This window comes from Orycteropus afer, unplaced genomic scaffold, assembly GCF_000298275.1.
Source record: "Orycteropus afer afer isolate SDZICR_OR568_19922 unplaced genomic scaffold, OryAfe1.0 scaffold00052, whole genome shotgun sequence".
NCBI classification, from domain to species: domain Eukaryota; kingdom Metazoa; phylum Chordata; class Mammalia; order Tubulidentata; family Orycteropodidae; genus Orycteropus; species Orycteropus afer.
Genome location: NW_006921639.1, coordinates 3460020 through 3480259, shown reverse-complemented (window position 1 = coordinate 3480259; position 20240 = coordinate 3460020). Strand labels below are relative to the sequence as shown.

At 37.3% G+C, this 20240-nt stretch overlaps 1 protein-coding gene across 1 annotated transcript in view; it reads right to left on the bottom strand.

The window, feature by feature from the left end:
• Positions 1 to 20240, bottom strand: part of WDFY4 (WDFY family member 4) — a 532480-nt gene that overhangs the window by 180138 nt on the left and 332102 nt on the right. The window contains exons 39-42 of the mRNA XM_042780664.1: positions 9353 to 9430; positions 4494 to 4700; positions 2194 to 2242; positions 906 to 1072 (exon numbers count right to left, since the gene is read on the bottom strand). Coding sequence (XP_042636598.1) covers positions 906 to 1072; positions 2194 to 2242; positions 4494 to 4700; positions 9353 to 9430 — 501 coding nt within the window. The remainder of the gene's footprint in view (positions 1 to 905; positions 1073 to 2193; positions 2243 to 4493; positions 4701 to 9352; positions 9431 to 20240) is intronic.

Below are 20240 nucleotides of genomic sequence, written 5' to 3'. Positions count from 1 at the left end.
CCCGACTCATAGCGACCCCTCCTTGGGTTTCCAAGGCAGTATCACTACGGAAGTAGATTGCCCCATCTTCCTTCCGAGGAGTGGCTGGTGGGTTTTATACTATAAAGTGTTAGTATATAGCATTTAGTGTATGGCCAAGTTGTGACTTGAACTCAGATCTGTTTTATGTGCTTCATCCTCCATATAATTCTTATGCTTGGGTAAGACGGACCCCTTCTGTGCCCCATAGTCTATAGAGTTACCACCAGCCCTTGTCCAGCCACACCAAGAGACAAGCACATCTTGAGCTTGGGATCCCTTACCCCAGCTCCAGTTATCTGGGACCTTGGATCTCCTGCTAAATTGTCCCTGACTCTGCTGAACTTATGCAGATTTCACCTCTAGACCCATCCTTTTTGTGGGCTGATGGCATCACAATATACTTATCCCTAGGCCTAAGTCACAGACAAGAAAATTCTGGTTGGAGGTTGAGGGATATGGGGACAGCATTAGTTAGTGTGTTCAAATGCATGCATCCAAGACCACTCCAGGTGTGGGACATATTCCTCACAGCAGTCAGGCTACGAGTGGTAGGTCAAGATGCCAAACTACAAGAAGGTCAAGGATTCTAAATTTGAAATAGGCCTCCCAGCTTGTTGTGAAGGTCAAAGTAGGAAGTTAGAGCATATTTATTGAAGCTTGTTAGCTTGAGTTATAACTTTTCAGGTATTTTGACTCAAGGCTTCCATTTGCACCCTTTCCCCAGGACCCACAACTTTAAGGGCATGCCTTCTCCTCTTGCACATTGATGACTTAGTGGGTAGTTTTTATAGGGAATGGAGGTATCACCTCTCATGTAGGTAAAGTAAGCTTAGTTCTCTCATGTCTGATGATATTTAAAGGATAATTTTAGTGGTATGTATTACCTTTTCTTGATCAAGAAGCTCCTGCAAAACAACTTGTCTCTCCCTACACAGTTCTAAGAAGTCTTCCGAGTGCAGACTTTCATGTAAGGCAGGGAAGAATGTCAGCTGTGTGCAGTCCACTGCCACTTCGTCTCTCTCGTTCTCGACTTCCTTTGGTGTCAGTTCATCTGCAGCAGCATAAAGGGAGATAGAGTTTTGGCATAAGCCCTCTGACAGCCTCAAGGATGGATGCAGCGAGTGTCTGAGCTGCTGAGGGGCAATGCAAAGTTCCAGGGCAGATGGAAATAGGGTAGGTCTCTCAGTGTACCTCTTCACTGCCTCTAAAAATGGACAGCATGGCCCTGATGCACATGTCTGTACTGACTATGTGGTGTGGTAACACACCTCCAGTTTATTTACACTGGAAGGCACTGTTTTGCCCAAGACCACAGGGAAAAATTGCAACATTCACTCTCATTAATCAGTAGTTTTCTGTAGGCTCATCTAAATTGCTCTTCACCACAGCACAAGTAAGCCCATGCTTACCTTGCTTACTGATTACTCCATGTGTGTTAGGGACTGTAAATTTGAAATGAGGTTTAGATTCTGTAGGAAGTTGCTATGGGATTGCCAAAGGGACAGATGTCAGACAAACCTAGAAGCAAAATCTTTTATAATGTGAAAAAATGTGAAATTGTTCACTAGAAACTAGTAAGTAAGCACAAGTAAACCTGTTCTTAACTTGCTTATTGTGTAATCTAACATTGGTTTACCTATAAGAACATAGTGAACACATTGTTGTTGTTGTTATGTGCCATCAAGTCGGCCCTGACTCATAACGACCCCTCCTTGGGTTTCCGAGGCAGTATCACTATGGAAGTAGATGGCCCAACCTTCCATTAATATATTAAATTATCCAAAATGCTCTTAGCTATTAATCCTTAGCACCCGGACATTTGTTACATTAAGTATCTATACCACCCATTTTCTTATTTTCTTCCAATGTGCTTTGGGTTAGTTATTGAACATGTATTTTCGTTTTCAAGGGACATGCTAAGTTCTTCCTGGTATAGCAAATGGATAAGAGAGTTCCCAAAAGAAACTCTTATTATTGCTATTTAGGTTCCCTTAATGGTGTGTCTAGGTCTGGAACAGGTTCCTCTTCATTCATAGAGTTTTAGCACTGCTTTCTTTAGACCTGAAGTCTTTTCTTCTGTCAAAATATTAAATATGATTTCTTTAATAGGTTATTACATAAACCAATAGTTGGTTTAATTATTACACAAAAAGAATTAAATCAACTAAATACCTTGGTTTCCAGCATTTGTTTGAGAAATATCATTTCTTCCTTGGTTCTCCTGAAATAAGACCAAATAAAAGAGAAATTAAATCCCAAATTCTGTATATGTACCACATCTCCCATTTCACTAATTCACAAACACATACACATGCATGTGACCCTTTCAAATTACTGACATGCTCAAGACTCAGATGAAAGCGGAGAGAAATGCTAAATTCTAAGGGACCACAGTAAAATGCAAGAATTAATGTTCCAGAGTCAAAAGGGGGGGTGCAGCTGTCCATTAAATAGGGCTTACAGTAATTTCCAAACATGATGCCAAGATGGGATGAAATAGCATCCTGAATGTCTGCTGTGTGAGCCACATTGGAGAAGGGATCAGGGAGAGGATCTGAGGTTGAATGGTGAATGAACAAAAAGCAGGTTTTAAAGGGAGACTTTGGTTTGCCATCTGCACAGTGGGCAAGCTTCTTATGCTTCCAGCCTGCATTTTCTAAGAGATTTATTGCCAAAACAAATAAATAAATAAATACCACACACTAACATGGGTGAACCTTGAAAACATTATGCTAAGTGAAGTAATTCAATCAGAAAAGTACAAATATTTTATGATCCCACTTATATGAAATATCTAGAATAAGTGAATGTATAAAGACCAAAGTCTTTATACTCAGGGGCAAGAGAGAGCAGGAAAGAGGAAATTATTGTTTGGGAGGTAATGAGTTTCTGTTAAAGGTAATGGAAAAAATTGGAAATGGAAAGTGGGGATGAATTAATGCTACTAAATCATACATGTAAAAAATGTTGAAATGTAGTTTTCTGGTTAAAAAAAATCAAATAATATCTTTTAAAAACTTTTCCAGTAACTGATAAAAAATTACTACATACCACCAGATTTTTATTGACAATACTTATAAAATGCAAGTTTCTACTGAAGAAATGAAATATAATTGTTTTTATTACATCCAATAAAGATGTTTAGTGTGGATAAAACATTCTGGGGTTACAGATTAGAGAGTAACACCAGTATTCTAACTCAGCGCCAGTGCAGAAGGAAATCCTTCTCTATAGCGTCTCTATGTTTGGAGCTTTGCCTTATAGAATATCCTAAATTATGACTGTTCAATGAGAGCATGAAAAACTGTTAACAGATTTTTCTATATTCACTAGAAAATGAATCCAATTGGTTTATCAACCATTTTAAGAGACAGAAATGTGAGTTTCATGGTACAGAGTGCAAGCTTCATTACAGCAAACTCCTAGGGACTACCCAGATACTAGTGTTTGGGGAATCAAACACAGATTCAATAAAGTTCGGACTAAGTGAATCACTAGCTTGAGCTTGCAGAAATAGCTGAGTTCAAGAGATTTTCACTGTAAAACTTGTTACAGGATTTGCTTGGGCAATAATGCCCACAGCAACACTGGTCATGACTGCTTGATGATAGCCAGGGCAAGCAGATGAGAGCAGTCATGCTGCCCTTTCAAATACTGGCATCAGATGACACCATGTTCTTAGTGGATGTCAGAGTGGTACTGGGTCAGTAACATAGATATGTACCCTTCACCCATTCCCTCTTTATTTATTATTATTCATTCATTCAGCATGTAATCATAGAGTCCCTTCTATGTGCCTGGGAAGGTTAGTGACTCCTTCACTTTGTTAAAGAACATCAAAAATAAATTATGGTACTTGCATATATTTATATGCATATATTACCTCTCACTATATACCTCACACTATAGCACTCCCAAATCACACACACACACACACACACAATCATCATCAAAACAAAATGACCTTTTTTTGCCATGTAGTCTTTCACTGAAAATACAACAAAATATTATTTTTACAGAGTAAAAATTTGGACAGTGAAAGGACCAGTAGTTGTCAGGGTGTGGAGGGAGGAGCAAGGTAGGAAAGTGGAGCATAGGGCATTTTTAGGGGAGAGAAACAATTCTATATGATATGTAATGGTAGGTATACGACACTATTATTTGTCAAAACCCATAAGACTATACAATGCAAAAAATGAGCCCTAATGTGAACTATGAGCCTTAGTGAATAATACTAATAATAATTTCATCAGTTGTAATAAATGTATCAGAGGAATTCAAAGTGTTAATAGGAAAAATACTGTGCAGGGGGATGGGGTATATGAGAACTCTGTATATTTTCTGTAAACATAAAACTATTCTAAAAAAAATAAAGACTACTGGAAAAAGATGAGGTAGGACAACTTCTACACATTTTCTGCCTCAAACAAAACAGTAGAGCCTTTGCTTTTCCTACAATGTCAAACTCTTACCTTGTGGGCTGCTTGACTCAGGGCCTCCAGTGGAGACAAGCGTCTGATTCTTCTCTTCATGCGAGCAGGTCCTTCTCTCCAGTCCAGCTCCCACTGAGAGCAAGGTGCAGCTCCCACCATCTGGCCCCATAAGCCTAGCTCCCCAAAGAGCTGCTCCTTGATCCTGGCCCAGGCACTGGCTGCCTTGATATGGCCACATCTCTGCCTCTGAGAAGCAGAAATGCAGCTGTCACCATGGACACATTGTCCTCACAGGCTAGCTGCAAACATCTTCTGCTGAAGAGTCTCCATAATTATTTGAGAAAAATATCACACATCACCCTCCCCCTCAAGTGAGGCCCAACCACCCCCAGGACATGCAGAGAGTCTCTGGAACCAGGGTCTGACCAGGAGAAAGGAAGCTATGTCTCAGATTTGTGACAGTTCTAATGACAAGAAGCATGAGTCTCATAAATTTAATACAAATAGAAAAGGAACTCTTTAGTGCACACATTAGGCTAAGCACCTCACCTGCTTCATCTCATTTAATCTACCCAGTGGCACCGTGGGCTAAGTATTTCTATTATCCCTATGAAGAAACTAAGTCTTGGAGAGAGGTGACTTGCCCAAGGAGGAACAGGTGGCCAAAATGAGATCTAAACTGAGTCTGTCTAATTCCATAGCCTTCACTTGGGCCTATGTGCTGGATTTCTTTCCTGGGGGGTTATTATTATTTTATGAACTCAGGGAAACAAAGCAGAGGACATGGATGTGTACATTCAGGGCCTCCAGGCCCAGCTCACATTGTTCCTGTGTATGAATCAAGATAGGTCCCTACCCCCTGCCCTGGGACAGATACTGCCCTACAGAGATCAGCTTGGCAATAAGACAGTGTCTTTGTGCAATTTAGAAAACGATGACCCATACTTTGCACAAACCTATCTCATGCCAGTATGAGTATGTACAGTTGATGAACAGAGCATGGGTTAATTTCAGGCTCACTTTTTTCTCCTCCATATGCCCTTATGCCTCACACTCATTAGTAATCTCTTATGTAAACATATGTATGTTTATGTGAATGTACGTGTATGTGAGAGAAAGACAGATACAGAGACAGGGACAGACAGACAGAAAGAGAGAGAGAGATTTTAGAGCAGACTTTGAATAGCTGAATCTAGCTTTGCCTGAAGGCTGATTCCTTTGGATTTTCCAGTAACACAAATCTTAACATTTCATGTGCTGTCTAAGCCAGTTTCAGTTGAATTTCTAATACTTGCATCTGAAAGAGCTGTGATGGATATCTAATTGAAGGTACAGAGACTGAGCAAAAAAACAGCCAGCTGGCCCCAAGAGGGCCCAGAAGAGAATGAGGTAGGACAGTATTCCCAAACATACATAAATAAAGGCAATGTCTGGGGTAGAAGTACTCTTGCAAAGAGCTTCAAGCAGTAAAGATTGTATTTAAAATAAATAACAAGAAGAAAACAGAATAGGCAGGATGAAGCTTATCTATAAATAATGATGAGGTATATGAGAATAGGATGGCCTAGGTAGATGACAGAGCAGGACAAGAAAACCTGAGCCAAATAAAAGAGAATGAATGTAACTTGGACAAGGCATGGGGAGAATCTGGGTGGGTCCAAAGTAGAGGAAATTGTTTTCACTGCTGCTTCTGCAGTGAGGAGCAATTTGAAGAACTAAATATCAGAATGGCTCCATTTGCTGTTGATAGTTTGTGGTATAAGAAGGATGGTTGGGTTAATATCCAGGACCCTGGGAATGTTATCTTTCAGGCTCTGGGATCATCTCCAATGATCTCTTGGTTGGGGTAAGGTCTCAGGTTACAGAACTCTTGCACGGATTGTATTGACAGCTGCTGGCCTCCTGAATCTCCTCATTGTCCCCTCTTAAGGAGGGCTATATTGAGTGCATCTGGTAAGACACACTGCTTGAGGAATGTGGCAGATTCCACAAGCCTGAGTGCAGTCCAGAGTTTGGACTTGACTTTTCAGGAGATAGGGTGGGGTTTGCAGGGGAAAAGTGCAATCCAGGCACTGTTATCTACTGGCAGACAGTGATTGCATCTGCATTCCCTTAAACATCAAGGCAACCTTTATTAAATATTTAAACATTAGGAAACTATCTTCTGGATTAACCTCAAAATGCTGATTTCTTGAAAATACTTCAAATCAACAGTAAAACTGCACAACTTCCTCAAGTACTCGCTAAACCCTAGCTAGGCTGCATGTTCATCAAGGAGTGCTTCTTACAAGGTGCACCCAATGTGGTCTTCCCAAAGAGAGGGAAAGTGATGAGATTAAGGGGTCACAGGAGAGACTCCCAGACATCAAGATCTCTTTCTTATGGGCTTGGAGCCTCTGTGCGGTTTGGTCCTTCCCTCAAGTCCTCCTACCACAAGAACTTGCCATATTACAAATGTCAGCAGAAAACTATGGAAGTATAACAGAGCATGTTTCTCTTTGCCATAATAATATGTACCAGGCTTTTCTAGACACAGACAGAAATATCCAACCTCATGAATAGATAGTGATTTGGAAGTTTAGATAAACATCATCATCTGCCTCAAAATGATAAAAGTATGATAAGGATGTCCAAAAATAAAAGATGCAGTTATATACAACTCATCTTACATTTTCCCCTGATGATAACTGAATTTATTAGCTACATTCCTAGTCCTGAATGAAATCAGTACACACATGTAATGAATTACTGTTGTGTAAGTGTTCCTCCAACGGTATGGACAACACCCAAATAAGCCAGTGAAGCATCTATGCAGCTGTGCAAGGCAGTCAGCAAGATTGGGGTGAGATAGGAGCCTACCGTGAAGGACTTTGCTGAGAAGAGGATCTGGAGAAACAGACATGACTGCTGATCCCTCTGAGAGTGGTCAGTGCCCCCAGTAAATAGTCTAGCAGCACAGCTCCTAGGCCATACTTCAAGTAATGAGAGGGACAGAGTTAATCAGAAGAGGCAAGTATTGGGAGGTTTGAGGGTTGCTAGACTATTTACTGGGGGCAGGCTTCATATCTCATGAATCCTTATTTCCAGAGGCATGTTGTAGGCTCCCAACTTAGCTTATATGAAGGGAATTCATCAACATTACTTGGCTGATATTGATCAATGCCTATTTGGTTTCCTGGTAACTCTATATTCTGTCTTTTCTTGACCTTCATCCCACCCTTGACACAAAGTCATTTCTTACACCCCATTGCTCCTATTCTCAGAGTAGAACATACTAGTATTGTCCTTATCACCTTGCTTTGTGGGTATTTCTATATTCTTGGTCCTCTCCATTAAGTTTTAAGCATCTTCAAAGCAGGGTAGTATCATAATTTCTGCATTTTCCACATCAAACATAGGTTTTGGAACTCAGAAGTTGCTTGATAACATAATTAATAATGCTTTTTATACTGTATGCTGTATTCTATTATTAGGAATCTTTTGTTGTTGTTGTTAACAATAATAACATCAGCTATAAAATTAACCTTTTATCCATGCCATAACCACATTTGGGGCATCTATTCCTGTCAGTCACTGTGTAGGTGGTTTATAAGTGTTCTTTAATCTTTGCAGTTAGGAGAGTATTATCCCATTTTAAAGATGGAGACACCAAACCTCAGACCACAGGTATAGGAAGGGGAAGACCTGGGATTCAAAGAACACAAACTAGCATAAAAGATGATGCTCTTTTCCTAGAGTGTACAAAAATCACATCAAGAAGTGTTCTAAATCTCTAAATCTATCCATATAAGTGGCAATGACTGCCCTTGGGATAAATGCACAAAACCTAATGGCATCTCAAGCACTGTCTTCTTGGACCCCTGTCTCATCTGTACCATCATTATTCCCAGACCATTAGATTCTATTACCACTGTTCTTCTTCCAGCTAATTGATGACATCTGGCTCTTTCCTGCCACAGGACCTTCAAACATGTTCATCTCGGAGCCAAAATCACTTCTCTCTTAATTGCTGTAGCCTATATTCTTCCTTCTGATCAATTTACAGTCACTTCCCCAGAGAGAATCTTCCCCTGATTCCCAAAATTAAATTACTACTTCCATTGTAATCTCTCATTGTTTCTTGTACTTTCCTTGTCTAATATTAGCTCATCAAAAGGAGCTCTTGTGGTGCAGTGATTAAGGCATTTGGTTACTAACAAAATGTCAGTGGTTTGCACCCACCAGCCAATCCACAGAAGAAAGATGAGTCTGCCTTTGTAAAGATTTACAGCCTTGGAAACCTTTTAGGGAAGTTCTACTCTATCCTGTAGGGTCACTATGAGTCAGAATCAACTTGATAGCAGTGGGTTTGGTATTTTTAGTTAGTGCAAACCACAAGTTATAATTGTCTACTAATTTGTAAAGTCCTTTAATGTCTACATTTCTTCCTCAGAGAAACCTTTCAAGTGCAAGGTTCATCTCAGTTGTGTTTACAATTGTGTGCCAGCATAGGGCCTGAGGCATCCTCAGAATCAATATCCACTTATTGAGCAGATGAATGAAGAGATGACTGAGTGGGCAAGCTGGCTTATCTCCTCAGCTCCTGATCATGTAAGTACAAATTCCTACCTCACAGGTCATGCAAACAGGACTGCATCACTGATGACTATATTGATGGCTTAGGTAATCTAGAATTGAGAACAAAGGTCCTGGTTCTTTAGTACATATTCAAAGTGAATTGTTGAATTTGGCAATCTAGAACTCAGAAAAAGGTCCTTCTGGTTCTTTAGTTCAAGTTCAAGGTAGATTGTTGGCTTAGGTGATCTAGAACTCACACAGAGGTCCTTCTGGTTATTTAGATCAGGTTCAAGGTGGATTGCAGGATACAATGAAAAGAAAGAAAATGTTTTGTTTCTTACTTGCACATGATCTTTGTATAAAGATGCATACAGCTCTTGTCCTTTTCTTCTGTTGTTCTCTATACATGACACAAAATCCTAAAGGAAAGAGCAAACAAGTCACAGCTTAATGATAGTGTGATTCTAGATAAGAATTTTTCTACTCTTACACATTTACAGGGTGAAATAATGGTTGCACAGTTTTTCAGTCATCTCAATTACAAACAAATAACTAAAGACTTCATCTATGATAATATACATATTCACATATATATTTATGGATTACTTCCATTTCCAGATATCATGAGCTAGCTCAAAGCACAACAACATTCCTGCCAAGAATAACTAGAAAAGTTGTATTTATGTAATCTGCTTTAAGAAAGTAGACAAATACCAAGACAAAATTAAAAAAAAAAAAAGAGAGACCTTGAAGAGCCAAGATCCTGGAGAGAAAGGAAAGTTTCTAAAGTGTTCCAAATATTTTATGCCTTTCTGCCCTTGAAATATTTTCAAATTTGAAAATACACAAGCTGAGAAACTGGAAAGAAAGGGATGGTTAAGAGACAAAGTTTAACATAGTTTTGGGCAGTCTCAAATAGCTGGGGACATAAAAATTGAAGTTCAGAACTACCAAGGCATCCACTGCATAAAGAGCCAAGACCTCAGAAATGAACAATACAAAGTCCAGGCTTCTGCCTTAATGTTGCCCTCCACTGCTACAAATTTATATGCAGTATAAGGCTGAGAGGCTTATAAGTTATATAAAGCATCCAGTCATCTGTTTGTAGAACACCACAGGAGGAGGGCTTTAAGATAAAATTTGTGAAGATAGGCATTAAAGGTAGGCTTAGAATAGATCAGGTCTTACCAAAATGAAATCTAGTCTTCAAATAGTTCAAACAATGATTGTATTAAAGTGATCTACACCTATTTTAACTGTACATCTGAAGACAAACAAAGTGTTGAAGAAAGGTAACATCATTTGAAGCCTCTAGTCTAGAATTTCATACAGAATGTTCAACAGTCAAACAGAAATTACTACTTGTTACCAATAAAAAAGAATCAATACAAAAATCAACAATAAAAACATAGTCACATATATCCAGTTATTAGAGTTTTATACAGGAGCTCTGGTAGCATAGTGCCTAAGGCACTTGACTGATAACTAGAAGGCTAGCGGTTCAAACCCACCAGTCACTCCTCGGAAGGAAGGTTGGGCAATCTACTTCCATAGTGATACTGCCTCGGCAACCCAAGGAAGGGTCGCTATGAGTCGGGGCCAACTCGATGGCACATAACAACAACAACAACAGAGTTTTATACAAGAACCTTAAAATAATGGCAATAATATGTGCCTAAAATTGCAATATGGAGAATTTCTCCAGAGGCCTAGAATCTATGGAAAATAATCAAATAAAAAATTTTAGTCTGAAAAATTAAGTTATATTAAAAACTTAATTGAAATTTAAAATTAACTAAACAGAAGATGAGTGAATTTTAAGAAATATTCTTGCTAATACATCATGAGATAAAAGTATAAAAAATATTAAAAAGAAAGCGTCAGAAACATATGGAATATGGAGAAAAAGTTTAGCATATGTGGAACTGAAGCCCAAAAGGGGATAGAAAGAAAGAATCAGAAGCACTAAATGAAAAGTTAATGGCTGACTTCTGGCAAGATGGTAGACTAGGCAGACAAGCTATGCAGAAGGAGAAACCAAATGAAACAAATACAGATAATAATCCTAGAATCTTGAGCTTCAAATGAAAGGATAAAAAAATTGATCAAACTAGAAGAAGAAATTGAATGAAAACAGTGAATGAAGAGGCATAAGGTGAATTGTTAACTGGCTTGGCAAAGCACAGCCATTTTGCATTTTTGCAAGCAGTATTCCAATCGGGGAAGGAATCTGATAATTGGCTCTTCTCACCAGCATCCACACCAGTGGCTAGTGACTGGAAAGTTGTAATCTTCTTATTCTCTACACCCTCCAGGTGATCAGAAGTGTGGCCACCTCAACTCTCACCCACCTAGTGGTCAGTGACAACTCCCTGCTCCACCAGAGGTTGGAAATACCTCCTCTGCACACCAGCACCACATTTAGAGACACAAGCTCTCCACCTCCTTGGGCCAGCAGGATGCATCATCCCATATTGGGTGCCCAGTAGCCAACCACTTCTCTTCCTAGTAGGGACTCTTTCCCAAACTGGGTGCCTCACCCATAGCCACCTCCTAGGCCAGTAGTAGTGCAGTCCCAGACTGGTTGTCCCATGCACAGCCATCTATTAGACCAGTAGAAGTGCTGTCTCAAAGTAAGCACCCTGTCCCCAGCTGTGTTCTAGGCTAGCAAAAGCCATATCCAGGACCAATTGCCCTGCCCACAGCCACCTTCTAGGCTGGCAGAAGCACAGTCCTAGATTGGGAGCCTCAAGCCCAGCCATCTCCTAAAGTAGCGAAGTGCCATCCTGGACCAAATGCACTGCCCTCAGCCATCTCCAAGGCTGCCATAAATGCCATCACACAACACCTTCTGACTCCTGCCACCTTCTCAAATGATAGAAGTACTGACTGGGGGTCACTTTCCCCAGTTTTCTTCTTCTTCTTCTTTTAATTTTTTTTCTTTTCTTTCCCTTTCCTTTTTTGTATCTTTTATCTTCTTATTTTCCATTTTTTTCTTCTTTTTCTAACTTTTCATTTTTTTCTACCCTTTTTTGTTGTTCATTGTTTCTTCTTTTTCTTTCTTTCTTTTTAATGTTCTTTTTGTCATTGTTTGTTTTTTCTTGATTTTTTTTGTCTCACCTTGTGGGAGTCAGTGACCTCTCCACACTGCTTAGCCACACCTGCCTCTCCTGCAACCACACCCACAACTCCTGTAGCCAGTCTCACTGAATGAGTGCTGCCACCCACTCCTGCACCTACTGATTGATGACAGATGACAGCCAACATCAGCTTAGCCAGACCTCAACTGATCTACATGAAAAACAAACAGAACTATGCACACACACTCATTCTCTATCACATCCACCAGCAGATAGGTGGTGAGTGTCTAAGTGCTGCCAAATTAGCAAGCAGCGTAGCATACTGTCCCAATTTGCTAGAATATATCAAAACAAAACAATCATTGGTGAAATACAGCAACATAAAAATAATAATAATAATATAAAAAACTCAAATACAACAACACTATAATATCTCAGAGATGCAAACAACCTCAGTTCACATGAAGGTACAGGAAAGAGTAGCTCAAGCAAGTGACAAAACAACAGAGCCAGAAAGCTTTCTGAGGAAGAAATGACACTGGAATTACCTGATATGGAATTCAAAAGAATTATACTTTAGGTATGTTCAATGGATTGAAAGAAAGATAAAAGAAAGCACAGAGAAATCAAAGAAAACACAGGTAACAATATAAGAACAAACTGACAAAATAAATGGAAAACTAGAAATCAGAAAAAAAAACAGCAAATAGAAATCTAGAAAATTAATAATAAGATTTCAGTAATAAATGATGCACTGAAAGGGCAAAGGAGTAGAACTGCACCATTGGAAGACAAGATTATCAGATTGAAAACAAATCTCTCAATACTAATCTTTTAGAGGAACAATCATAAAAAAGAACAACAACAAACAAAAAATATGAAGAAGCCTAAGATTTATATGAAACACCATCAAGAGGAATAATCTATGTGAGATCAGTATTCCAGAACAGAATGAGACCAAAAAAAAAAAAAAAAAAAACAGTGAGAAAATTGTCAAAGATTTGTTGGAAGAAAACTTCCCTAATATCATGAAAAATGAGAAGGTATGCATTCAAGACATATCATAATCAAACTTTCCAAACCAAAGACAAAGAAAGAATCCTGAAAGTAGCTTTGGAAAAATGAAAAGTTACCTACAAAGGAAAATCAATAATACTAAGCTTTGATTTCTTGGCAGACACCATGCAGGCAAGAGGGAAATGAGATGACATATATAAAACCCTGAAAGAAAAAAAAAATTGTTAATCCAGAATTCCATATGGAGCAAATTGTTCTTAAATACAATGGTGAAATTAGGACACTTACAGATAAACAGGGAATCTGTAAAAATCAGACCAAGTGTTCTGGTTACCTAGTGCCACTCTGACAGGAAATATACCACAAATGGCATGGCTGATCAATCAGGAGTTTATTCTTTTACAATTTGGTGGCTTTAAGTCCAAGTTCCAAGTGCCAGGGTCTAGAGGCTGGGTGAAAGTCTCTCAGTCTTGGGCTACAGCTCTACCTCCAGCTCTCAGCCCACTGAAGCCAGAGGCTTTTCTTCACTCAGACAGTTGCTGTCTGCTGAGGCTGAGAAGCTCAAGGTTGACAAGTCAAAAGGCACAGTCCTGATGTTACCAAACCACATGGCAGGCCATTAACTTAAGTCCATTGTAAATCCCAAGGTTGGCAGAGCATGGCAGGCTGCTGAGCAATGACATGGCTACATGCAGGATCCAAGCATGCCATAGGCTGGAGACCATTCCCAAAGCTGCTTCTTATACATGGGAAGCAGACCACAGACCCAAAGCAGCTACTCAGCTGCCTGTGGTAGATCCCACCATGGAGTTGATTGCCAGTCTCATCATGGGGAAAAACTACCACCAGCTGCCCAGCCACTCGACCGGGCCCAGCTAAGTTGACATACAAACATAACCACCTCACCAAGCTTACCAGAAATACTAAAGGGAATTTCAATGGCAGACAACAACTGTAGATTAACGTACATTACAACTTCATCCAGAAATTAACCAGATATAGTAGTATCTGAGATAAAATAAATCTACAAGACTGAAAATAGGAAACCAGAGACATCAATTTGTATATGCAGACAATTACAAAGAAAAGAATGAGAATAAATAGTGTAGTTACAGAACTTCCAAATGAAGAGGAAGTCAAGAAGATTTCAAGAGAGAATGTACTGTTTTAAACTTGGGAAGAAATAATAAATCACAGGATAATCTCAAAATTAATAAACTTTGTTATCAAAATAAAAATAAATCATAACAATTTAGTAAACACTAAAATGACAGCATTAAAAGAAATGATAAGAAAATCCATAAACAAAATGAATTCAGCATAGAAGAACACATGGAACAAAGAAATCAGCAACACCACACACACACACAGAGACCCAAGAAAATGACAGTAATAAATTCATATCTTGTGCAATCTTCTTCCGTAGTGATAATGTCTTGGAAACTCAAGGAGGGGTCGCTATGAGTTGGAAATGACTTGAGAGCAGTGAGGCTTTTTTTTTTTTTTTTAGAAAAATCAATAATTACACAGAATATAAATGGATTAAATGCACCAGTTAAAAGAATGTGGCAGAATGGATAAGAACACAGGACCTTCAATATACTGTGTATAAGAGACACATCTTGATATAAAGATGAAAATAAGCTAAAAATCAAAGGATGGGAAAAAAATGAACCAAAAAGCTATCAAAAAAGAGCAGGATTGGCAATATTAATAACTGATAAAATAGACTTTAAGGCAAACATAAACAAAAGAGACAAGGAAAGACATTATTTAATGATTAAAGGGTCAATCCAACAAGAGACATAATAATAATAAATATCCATGCACCCAATGAAAAAGCCTCCAAATACATAAACAAAATGCTAACAGAAGTGAGAAAGAGAGAATTCCACAGAAATAGTAGGAGACTTTAATACACCACTTTCAATGAACAATCAAAAGAAATTCAACTAAGACATAGAAGAACTAAACAATAATCAACCAACTTGGCCTCATAGACATATGCAGAAGATTCTACTCAACAAAAGCACAATATGAATTATTTTCCAGCACACATGGAACATTCTTCAGAATAGGAACTAAACTCTAAGATTTATAGAAAACTTCAACACCTCAACAATAAAAAGATAAAAAAATCCAATAAAAAAATGGGTAGAGGACATGAACAGACATTTCACTAAAGAAGACATTCAGGCAACAAATAAACACATGAAGAAATATTTGCAATCATTAGCCATTAGAGAGATACAAATCAAAACAACAATGAAACATCATTTCACCCCAATTATAAGCAAAGTTCAGAAAAACAAAACAACAAATGCTGGTGAGGATGTGGAGAGACTGGAAACCTTACACACTGCTGATAGGATTGGAAAATAGTACATCCATGGTGGAAAACATTGGCATTTCCTTAAAAAGTTGGAAATGAAAATACCATATGATCCTGCAATCCCACTACTAGGTATATATCCCACAGAAATAACAGCCCTGACATGAATAGATACATGCACATTCATGTTCATCACAACAGCAAAAAGATACAAACAACCTAAATGTCCATCAATGGAAGGATGGATAAACAAACTGTGGTACATATACATAATGGAATACTATACAACATTAAAGAATAACAACGAATCTGCAACACAGCCCAAAGTATTAGTGAACCTGGAGGACATTATGCTGAGTGAAGAGGACATTATGCTATGCTGAGTGAAATCACAGAAGGACAAATACTTTATGAAATCACTATTATAAAATATCAAGGAAAAGTTTTCACACAGAAAGAAATATTATTTGATGGTTACCAGGAGTGGGAGAAGAAAGGAGAATAAATCAATAACTAGAAAGTAGACACACATTAACTTGGGTGAAGGGGAAAGCAATATACAACACTGAGGAGGCCAGCAGACAATGATGACAACAAAGAAAGAAACTAGGATGAGCACAAGACTTATAGGGAACAGAAGTAAATAACCCTCCAATAGTAATAACAATCTTCTAAGAATGGATACAGAAATAGCTACGTAAGCTAAACTGGTGTGAAAAGTCTAATGGGACTATACTCATGGATATATGTAGATTTAACAGAGGATGTTTCTACATACATGTTTACATATGCTTTGAATATACCCATGAACATATTAGGATGTACAGAGGGCAAATTATGAAAATTTCTTAACCAAACACCTTGAAAGAATGAGTCACTCAGCCTGGGGACTCAGGATCATAGTCTCAGGGGATATTGAGATCAATTGGCACAGTAGACTCCATAGAGAAAGTGCTCTACATCCTACTTTTGTGAGTAGTGACTAGGGTCCTAAAGGTTGCTAGTGGCAATTTGAAGTGCAACTAATGGTCTCTCCCCATCTGGAGCAAAGAAGGGTGAAGAAAATCAAAGGCACACGGAAACAATTAGTCCAAAGGACTAATGGACCACAGGAACCTCAGCCTGAGACCAGAAGAACTAGATGGTGTCCTGCTACCATTACCAATCCTCTGAAAAGGATCAAATTAGAAAGTCCTGGATAGAGTACAAGAAAAATGTGGAACAAAACTCAAACTCATAAAAAGATCAAGCTCATTTGTCAAATAGAGACCGGTGAAACCTCCAGAACTATGGCCTTTGTTACCCTTCAAGGCTGGAACTCACTCCTAGAGTTCAAGTTTCAACCCAACAATAAGCAGTTCTAAGGTGAACAGTAACAATAAGGAGGTACGACTCCTTAGAATAATTAATGATTTGGGATCAAAATGGAGGCATTTGCCCAAGGAGAAAGTTTGGAAGGCTGAAAAGGATAGAAACGAAGGAGAAATGGAAATGAGAAACACAGGAAGGAAGTGGGATAAGTGATATTACATTGTGGGGATTGCAATCAATATGGCATGAAGCAAAATATGTATGAATTGTTGAGTGGAAAATTGATCTGCTCTGTAAACCTTCATCTAAATCACAATATAAAGTATATGTGTGTGTGTGTGTATATGAAAGAGGAAAGTTAATAGCTGAGAATTTTCCCAAATAAATGAAAAGTATCAAGCCACAGATCAGAGACCTAGAAACTTCAAACATAGAGCCACAAATAAGCTCATCATCATAAAATTGTGAAAATACAAGACAAAGAAAAAAATCTCTAAAAAGAAAGGTCAGATTATTTTAAAGAAGCAACAATAAGGATGACAGCTGACCTCTCAAGAAACAGTAGAAACCAGAAGACAATGAAACATTTTTTAAGTGCTGAAAGAAAATAACTGCAATGTCAAATTCTCTACCCAGTGAAAATAACCTTCAAAAGTAAAGACAAAATTTAATGTTTTTGATCAATAACACTGAGAGAATGAATCACTGGCAGAAATGCACTAAAAAAAATAGTAGGAGCTTTACAGGTAAAATGAAAATAATTCTATATTTGGAAAAAATGGAAAGTGTAACTGTGGTAGGAAATCAAAATGAATACTGAATTTAAAAAATAACAGCAATAATAATAATGATAAGAATGTAATATGGAGTTTGAAATACACAAAAAATTTAAATAAATGAAAAGAAAATAACAAAAGATGGAAAGGGTAAATGAAATAAAGTATTCAAAGTTTCTCTAATTGTAATTTTGTAAAGGGGCTAATTTATATTGTTGTTGTTGTCATGTGCCGTTGAGTAGGACCCAACTCATAGTGAACCCTCCTTGGGTTTCTGAGGCAGTATCACTACAGAAGTAGATTGCCCCATCTTTCTTCTGGGGAATGGCTGGTGGGTTTGAACTGCCAGCCTTCTGGTTAGCAGTCAAGTGCCTTAGGCACTACACTACCAGAGCCAATAATGCAGGTGTGTATGTTGTAATCTCTGGAGGAACCACTAAATGCATAATAAAATAACATGTAACTTACAGTTAATAGAAGGGAAAGTGGAATAATGTAAAAGAGTTGATACCAGGAAAAAATTTTAAAAGGAGGGAAAAAAAAAAAGAGAGAGAGCTATTACAAAAAGAATATACACATTAAGATGGATTTAAACTAAAAATATCATTAATTACATTAAAAGTAAATTAATAAAATGCTACAAATAAATGAATTAGTCCAAAAGCAAACCTTAAGTAAATACTAATTACAATACACATTCCATGAAATAAAGACACAGAAAGTTGAAAGTAAAAGGACGGAAAACAAATTGTTCAAACACTAACCAAAAGAAATCAGGTAAACCAATAAAATGTCAGACAAAGTGGTCTTAAAAGCAAGAATTGTTACCAGAGATCAAGAAAGATACCTCATAATGACAGAAGATTCAATCCACCAGGAAAGTATAGTTCTAAATTTGAAGTACTTAATAACATAAACCTCAAAACCAAACCCACCACAATCACATCGATTCTGACTCATGGCAATCCCCACAGGGTTTTCAAGGCTGTAAATCTTTATGGAAGGAGACTGCCTCATCTTTCTCCCATGGTGCAGCTGGTTGATCTGAACCATCAACCTTTTTGTTAGCAGCCTAATGCCTTAACCACAGCATCACCAGAACTCCTTCACTTAATAACTTATATTCAAAATAGATAATGTAATAAATGACAGAAGTAAAAGGAGAAATAAGTCTACAATCATAAAAGATGTTAATGCACCTCCCAGTAATTAATAGAACAAGCGGAGAAGAAAAGTACTGACGTAGAATATTTGAATAACCTGATAAGCAATCTTGACCTAATCAAATGTATAGAACATAACCTTCAAAAAATGTGGAAAATAATATGGAATCTTTATTGAAATTGACCATGTAACGAGCCATGAATCAAGTGTAAAACAAACATTTAAATGATTGAAACCATACAGACTTTATTTTCTGACCACAGTGGAATTATGCTAGAAATAAATATTTTTAAAAATACCTTAAAATTCTCCAGGTATTTAAAAATTAAGCAATAATATTTCTAAATAACCTATAGGCCAAAGAAGAAATTAGAAACCATTTTAGACTCAATGAAAATTAAAATATGACAAAATAAAACATATGATAGAGTTAAAGTTATTTTTGTGAGAATATATTTAATCATGAATGCCACTTATTTGAAAAATAAAACCTATGAATTAATTATATACCTCACAAACTTAGAAAAATAAATTAAATCCAAGGAAAATGGAAAAGAAATAATAAAAGAGTAGAAATTAATGAAGTGAAATCAATAAATAGTAGAAAAAGTAAAAGCAAAAAGTTGATTCATTGATACAAACTACCCATCAGTAAATCTGATAAGAAAAAATCTGAAAACAAAACAAAAAACAGGCAAAAATTACCAGGAACAGGAGGGAGTAAAGAGGACATCATTGCAAATCTTGCAGGCGTTTAAAAAGTCATTAGGAATTATTTTTTTGCTAAAAAATTTGAAAATTTGGATGAAGCAGACAAATTCACAGGAAAACACAATTTGCCAAAATTTACACAGGAAATAGAAAACATGTGTTATCCAATATCTATCACAGAAACTAAATCCCTAAGTAAAACTTTCCACAAAGAAAATTTCAGACCTGAGCATAAATGGGAGAGGAACAGAACCTTGAGCAATAAAAGCAAATTGAACTCAGCAATGTATGAAAAGAATAATACATTACAAGAAAATTATGTTTATTCTAAGAATGAAAATTTGTTTTAACATTGAAAATCATGTACTTATCAAATTTATAAATAGAGAAACATAACATGATCTTTCTACAAGACATAGAAAAAAACATTCGATAAAATTCAATACCATTAAGAATAAAAACTCTTAGCAATTTAGCAGTAGAACAGAATTTCCATAATCTGATAACAACAAACCCATAGAAAAAATCATACTGGTTTTATCCTGAAATCAGAAATAAGATAAGAATGCCTACTAACTCCATTTCTATTCAACATTTTAATGAAGTAGAATAATGTAAAAGAAAAAGGAAAACAAGTAACAGGTATTAAATTTTAAAAGGAAGAAATGAAACTAAAATTAGAAAATTACAGATTTTATAGAAAATTTCTAAAAATCTATGTTGTTGTTGTTGTTTGCCATCAAGTCGGCCCCGACTCATAGTGACCCCTCCTTGGGTTTCCGAGTCAGTATCACTACGGAAGTAGGATTGCCCAACCTTCCTTCCGAGGAGTGGCTGG